Source organism: Mytilus edulis, chromosome 6, assembly GCF_963676685.1.
Source record: "Mytilus edulis chromosome 6, xbMytEdul2.2, whole genome shotgun sequence".
Classification (NCBI taxonomy): Eukaryota; Metazoa; Mollusca; class Bivalvia; order Mytilida; family Mytilidae; genus Mytilus; species Mytilus edulis.
The window spans coordinates 15304386-15311226 of NC_092349.1; the positions used below are offsets into that span (position 1 = coordinate 15304386).

The 6841-nt window shown below is 34.7% G+C and overlaps 1 protein-coding gene across 1 annotated transcript; it reads right to left on the reverse strand.

The window, feature by feature from the left end:
• Positions 1-494: 494 nt before the first annotated feature.
• Positions 495-6841, reverse strand: LOC139527218 (neuferricin-like). Its single transcript, XM_071322545.1, has 4 exons — positions 6308-6841; positions 3873-4013; positions 1812-1998; positions 495-1188 (listed from the first exon to the last, which is right to left on the reverse strand). The coding sequence occupies exons 1-4, from the start codon at positions 6621-6623 to the stop codon at positions 975-977; spliced, it is 858 nt and encodes a 285-aa protein (XP_071178646.1). The 5' UTR covers positions 6624-6841; the 3' UTR covers positions 495-974.

A 6841-nucleotide genomic window follows, 5' to 3' on the forward strand; every position in this document is an offset into this window, starting at 1 on the left:
CTATAGTAACCTCCCCATCACAAATTTTAAAGTCATTTACATTTATCTCCCTTTCCATAACAGTATCACCTACATATTTATGCAGTAGATCTTTATCTGTGGCCGTGGTTGTATATAATATTTTATAATAGATTTTACCTTTCAATATTTTTATTCTAGAGACACCGATGAGAATCATGAGACTTTTGCAGACGACGCTGGCGTCCTATATTATACAATTATTATCCTGTTACATATATATTTTATATTTTGATGATATTTCCGCTCAGAATAATATTATATATCTGTTCTACACCAGGAAAAGACTACCTTGGCTGTATTTTGCAAAATTTTCATAAAATTTTGGTTCTCAACATGCTCAATGCTCTTTAACTTCGTACACTCTTTTTATTTTAGTATCACTGCCGAGTCTCTTGTAGACGAAACGCAAATGTCAGTAGTATATTTCTTTTAGGCTGGTCCTGTGTCGAGTTTATAAAAAAATAATAAAGACGAAGAAGTCAGTAGCATATTTTGAGATGTTAAAGTGAGCCATCATGGCCAACGAGTTATGTAACAAGAGGCAATGCAGTCATAAAAAGAAAAACACTATAACCGGAACTTTTGAGGAGAGGAAAGAGGAATAAGGGACCCTCAGAAACAATTTAACAAAAACACGAAGTTAATAGTTCATGAATACCAATGAATAACAATATACACAAAAAATTCATGACTGCATCGCAATGTAAATTAATAGGAATGAAATATAACACGATCGGGTTTCAAGCGTAAAATATACCAAGATGTTTCCCTTTTATTTTGATTGGAAACAAATCCATTTTTACTTTTCTTGTAAAACAAATTATTTTCTCTGTTATGAAATTTGTAATCAAACAATTTATCTATTATACTAAATAAACTATGCCGCCAAAGAAAAAAAGAGGAACATTTTCGGGCCTGACTAAAAGAAGTAACTAAACATCTTGTTAATATCATTATTCTGGAAAATAACACGAATCAACATTTGGATCACAACCTTCGTACAATTTCATACCAGGATTGTCTAAATCACCATTATTTTTGTGATTCTTAGTATCAGGCTGATCAGACGGAGGACCTATATTTTTTACACATGCACATCGCGCATGACTCTCGCCTGGTCTAAAATACTGTCTTGGAACACCGACCCATTCTCTTTGAATTCCTCCACTGAAAAAAATAAAATATCTGAACATGATTGAATTTAAGACAACGGTATATATATGTACAGGAATAAGTACAATTTGCTATATTCAAAGCACACAAAGATTATTCTTTTGTCTTTTCTTACTTTGAATTCAATTGAAAATCAATGCCATGCATGTAATAAAATGCTTCGCTGAGCGCAGCCTGCTACGTCTGCAGAGGTAGAACCATGAACAGTTCGGCCACGTTTGTACACAATATTCAAGCTTGATACTGTCTGAATTTGAATTGTGATCAAATTTTTTACATAATATAGGTTTTTGAAACAAAATAAATGTGGTCAAAGATCTTGCAAATCTATAGCGCAATACTGTACAAATGAAGATTTCTCCTTGAAACTTTTAAAACATTTGAAATTAAAAAAAATTTGAAGAAAACAAAATTAGCTCTTTAAAAAAATTGGAGCAATTACACCCAAACTTAAATACTATCGGTCACCTTACGGCTTCAACAACGAGCAAAACCCATACCGCACATATATATTCAGCTTGTTTTCGACTTGTGCGTTCTAATTCATCTTAAGTATATTTAGCCTTTCTCTTTTGAATGAAGTTTAAACCCTCGAATAGTTTATTGTTAATACAAACCTAAAATTAGAACACCATAATGTCTTCCCTTGGCCTGCTTTAAACTGAGAATTACATGGCGGGAACATTACAATGTCTGCCTTTTTCTCATCCTCTGCTTTGTTGGCAAAAACCAGCTTCCTATCAAATTCTAACTTCGCTTCTGAAGGGTTACCGTGCTCGTCAAAATAACTTCCAAGTAGATAGCCTTGAAATAAAAAATTTAACCTAGATAATTTACGACTTCAAAATTTACCTTGAATTATAAGGTTTTACGACTAAGGAGCACAAAAAGGCCAAACCAAAGCCGAAAATCGTTAATATATATGATATACATGTATAATGACCATGACATAAAACAGTAATAAAATAAGACATAAGGAAGGCCTAATTGTGACTGTCAAAGAACCTAATTATAAGGTGTCAGAGAAGTAGTCTCAGCATCGGTCATGTAGAAGTCAGCAACTATAGGTCCCCGTAGGGCCTTCAACAACGAGAAAAACCCATGCCACTTGGCAAGCTATACATAATGAATATGTCTGTGAAATTAGTAATCTAATCTGGTATGCATTCATCCGTATGCTTGCTAACTACAAGTTTGGCATCAACATCTTTCAAAGAAGAAGTGTGTTGTAGAATTAATATAAGCAGAAATAGTAGTCCTTGTATTTTGTATGAGAAAGTCCAAAAGTTCACAATTCTTGCCATAAAGAAGAATTTGAACATGATCAGTGTAATTTTGTCTCACTGTTTTCAATGAGAAACGGATTCGTAAAATTAAACAAGCAGAAACGTGTATGTTTATACTTTCGTATGGAAAACCCCCAAATGCGTAAGATGAGAAAAATATGTGCCTTAGAAGAACCAGTGCATGTTTGGATGAATTCTATATCAAATCGGTTAAAAGAGTTGTGAATTAACAAGATGCGATTAAGACGACACGGGCGACGAAGATGAATAACGACAGAAGTAATTGCTTTGTTTCGCTGCACCTGTTGATACAGATTAACGGTATTTTCCAACAAATCAATTAATTATTTTTTTCAAAATGTCTCCAACACAATCTAATTTAAAGAAAATCGACACTACGATATGATTTTTCATGTTGTTTCTTTCATTTGCAAACATGGCAAATAGATGGAAACCAAAATTAAAGAATGTCAATGTTAAACTCTTTCGTCTGGATGTACAGAACCAACTTTTACTACCAACTCTAAGTGTTCTTTACTGGAAACCCATACTGTTTCATTCAGATCGAGTGGCATAAATGGGGCAAAACTATGGCATGGAGATTCCATTGAAAAAAGTAATAATTAACATTGCCATCTGTTCTTGTACATATTGTCGTTTTCAATTCGATTCTATCTCTAATACTTTTTACGGAAAAATGCAAATAAAAGAAATTGTTTCAAGGGGATATAACTCTCAAAGGGGATGAATTCTTTGCAGCCTCATATGTTAATGCATCATGATGAGATGTCCAAATAAGGTCATGATATCTTTAAAAACAACGAAGGGGGCCATGTTGAAAATAACCAATAAAAGGCAGATAACTTCTAGAGGGGATGATGAAATCCTTAACAGGGTCATTTGGTATTACTTCATAATGAGGTCTAGCGATGGTCGATATTTGGTCTTCATAAACTTCAACAGAAACAAGAGGCGGGCATGTAAAAATAATGTTGGAAGAAAAAAAAGGAAAAGAAAAAAACATCAGAAAAACAATAAGGTCTTTCCTCACGTAGATGAAAGACCTTAATCATTTCAAGGCGGAGCAATATGCATGTCTAGCTTGAAATATAAACATCGAGTTCAGGCGGTAAATGTCTGTTATGTACATGTCACTAAAAAAACCGATGTATTTATCTGTGCATTTCACTTTTTATTCCATCTCAAACCTTAACCTTAGAACAGCCTGGCATGACAAGGACAATCTACAGTTAGTATAAATTGTCCTGTTTGGAGTAAGGTTTCAGAAAGCTTGAGCCGGGCTATTCAGAAAAAAATCATCTGTATATTATCTCATATCATGAATCTAAACCATTGTCATTAAAATATGATCTTTATTCATATTATATATACCTTTAAATGTATAGTCCTTCATGTAAAACTGTAACCAATGATTGACGCTGTGTATTTGACTTAATGTGAAGCCGCTTATATCCTCTATCAAACCTTTGTCGTTGAATTCACCTGTCACGTATCCTCGGGTTCCATCTCTACCTAAAACATATATTTTACACAAAACGTGAGAAGAATTTGAAAAATTATATTTTTCAAAACTTTTATAACTTTTAGCGTACAACGATGTGAATTAAGAAATAATTCCTTCATGTCATAATCTATTTGCTCTTTTTAACTAAGGAAGGCAAAAAAATGTTTGTCAATATCTTAAACTGAGCGTTAGCCAGGTGTAAAATATGTGATGAATAGAGATCTTCATATTAATCCAAATTCAACTTAATGCGGGGTTCACACATTGCCGATTATTACTCCCGTTTGAGATCAGACAGCGATACGACACGAAAAGTTAAAAAGTCGGATTAGTATCCTCACTTATCTGGAATGTCCTATTATTGTCTGAACGCAGTCGTTTAAGTTCGTAACAGATTCCTACTGGTCGGGAAGGGTCCGAATAGTTCGGCAAAGCACCCCGACAGTTAGGTGCGTCCCGTAACATTCGGGGAAACTCAGCCGATTTTGTCTAGTCGTATTACAATCGTGCCTATATCGTGACAGATTCTGCTGTATCGGATCGAATTCCTAACAATGTTCTGTGTATTCGGGACGGTGTCCTGTGGAACGGGAATGATCTGGAGAAATTTGTTCGAACGGATAACTTCCGTCAGCGTCGGTTCACTGTCTTGTCACTATCTGATCTCTGTCGGATTACATTCGGTAGAATCGGGACGCAGTCGTGACAGACTCGGTCGAATTTTACCTGGCGAAAGATAAAAATCGGATTAGAAGCGGATTTAGAACGGGATTATCGGGATAAATTCGCTTGGAAACGGTTGAATATCGGCGCTTCCTGAACAATATCTGATTGTTGTCGTGATTAAATTTTTAAAGTTTGAATTTACATCCACGATTCATAGGATCTTGATCAGACTTTTGATAAATTTTAATCGGGAATGGTCCTGTCAAGGACGGCAGTAAAAATCGTGAATGTGTGACCCCAGCTTAACTAAAACAATCAATTTGAGATGAACATATTAGTACAAATGATTGATTTAAGGATCTGGAAACAAGGCCTTGCATAATTTATATAAAAGCGGCTCCTAAATTTTCTGCTACTCTCTCATCGTTTTTTTTTTTTCGTTTTGGAAGAAGATTATATCATTGTGAAAAGCTCATAAAATTCTACAGATACATTGTTAATTTGGTCAACCTTCACTACTTATTTTTGATGCATTTAAAAGACTACTATTTTTTTAATCAACTCTTCGGCAAAATTGTGTAACATGTGTAAATTCAATGCTTTTCAGTGCTACGGTGTATAAAGGTAAATTTCACATTCTGCACAAATGCCAGGTCATTCGTTCTGCTCTGAAGCCCCCCCCCCCCCCTTTATTTTCGTATGATTACTGTTACAATAGGGAACCTAGCCGGTATAGAAGCTTGGACCATTTTGGAAGTTCTCCAGTTACCTCGACTGGCTTGTATTTGAAAAAGGAATACTCGATGTTTGCATACATTTTTTTTAGTAACCATGTTACATGTATATGATACAGTGTATAAACATGTATTGTGTTTGTGTTCGTGGTCTTTCGTTTGCCAAGAAGCAGAATACCATTCTATCTTTTACATTTTGATTGAACCTATAGTGTTTTGCATCACAAATGTGATGCTGTAAAGAGATCTTGGTGATTGTATGCATGCCCACCCTCCCCCACCCCAGTATCGTCTTACAAAAAAATGCCTGGGTTTCGAAATTTTACATTTTTAGGTAGTCCGAGATTACTCTGACGTCCAACGGCTGTTTTGCCAGACAAGCTGGGACCGTCCCACGGCCCCAGCTTGTCTAGCGGGACGGTCCCAGCTTGTCTGGCAAAACAGCCGTTGGACGTCAGAGTAATCTCGGACTAATTTTTAGGGTGGTTATTCAAATTAAATGGGAGCATATACATGATATAAATGTGTTCATCAGAACCATAATAAGTATACAAAGAACGATAATTCTTTATCTAAATTTTACCTGTATGAAAACCATCTAGCTTTATATAAAATTAGTACATTTGTAAAAACGTCAGAAAATCATAATCCACGACACATACACTTTAATATATCATATTAACTTTGAAAATGCATGATTAGTCATGTAAAAGATTGAAGTAATACAAAATGTAAGAAAAAAGTAAAAAAAAAATTGTTGCTTTTAAAACAGGATATGGGTTTGAAACCTTTAAATACAAATATAACAATATCAACAGGAAACCAAAGTGATGTAATTTAAAAAAAATATAATTATTTTTGTTTCTCTTTTGGAAATAAATCAGCGATTTAAATATGCATACCAGCGAAGAATTCGTAGCCTCCACCTGGCCCATAATGTTTCTTTCCTTTAGTAACATCAAATACATGTCCCAGGACAGCGAGATACACAGGTGATCCATTTTCTCCTTTGTATTTACTCAATTCCTCTTTTGTATACACTTTTCCCGATTTCATCCGTTTGACATCCGAAATACTTATAACACTGTTTCTTATGGAATCGGGAATAACATCTATAATCTTCTGACGATATGGTTTGAAGATATCAACTGTAAAAAATACTGCAAACACTGCTACAAGGATTGCTACTAATGTAAACAAACGTATAACCAGACCCATCCTGGTTCAATAATTAGAACATGTACAATTGTTCTTTTACACTTGTATGGATTCTTTATGATGTTGACGGAATGCACGCACTAATGGGATTTTGGACTATAGTATTTAAAGATCTCAAGATCAGCTCTGTATGACAGATGTTTCAAGAAGAATTATTCTCACAAGTTAAGTCTGGTTAGTGGGCGCTGCCATGTTGTAAGAAAGTAAACGTTAAATCT

Coding starts and splice junctions, on each gene's coding strand:
- LOC139527218 (XM_071322545.1), bottom strand. CDS start 6,623: ATGGGTCTGGTTATACGTTTGTTTACATTAGTAGCAATCCTTGTAGCA. Junction 1,999..3,872: donor GAAGGACTATACATTTAAAG/GTATATATAATA, acceptor TTTTATTTCAAG/GCTATCTACTTGGAAGTTAT. Junction 1,189..1,811: donor TTATGGTGTTCTAATTTTAG/GTTTGTATTAAC, acceptor TATTTTTTTCAG/TGGAGGAATTCAAAGAGAAT.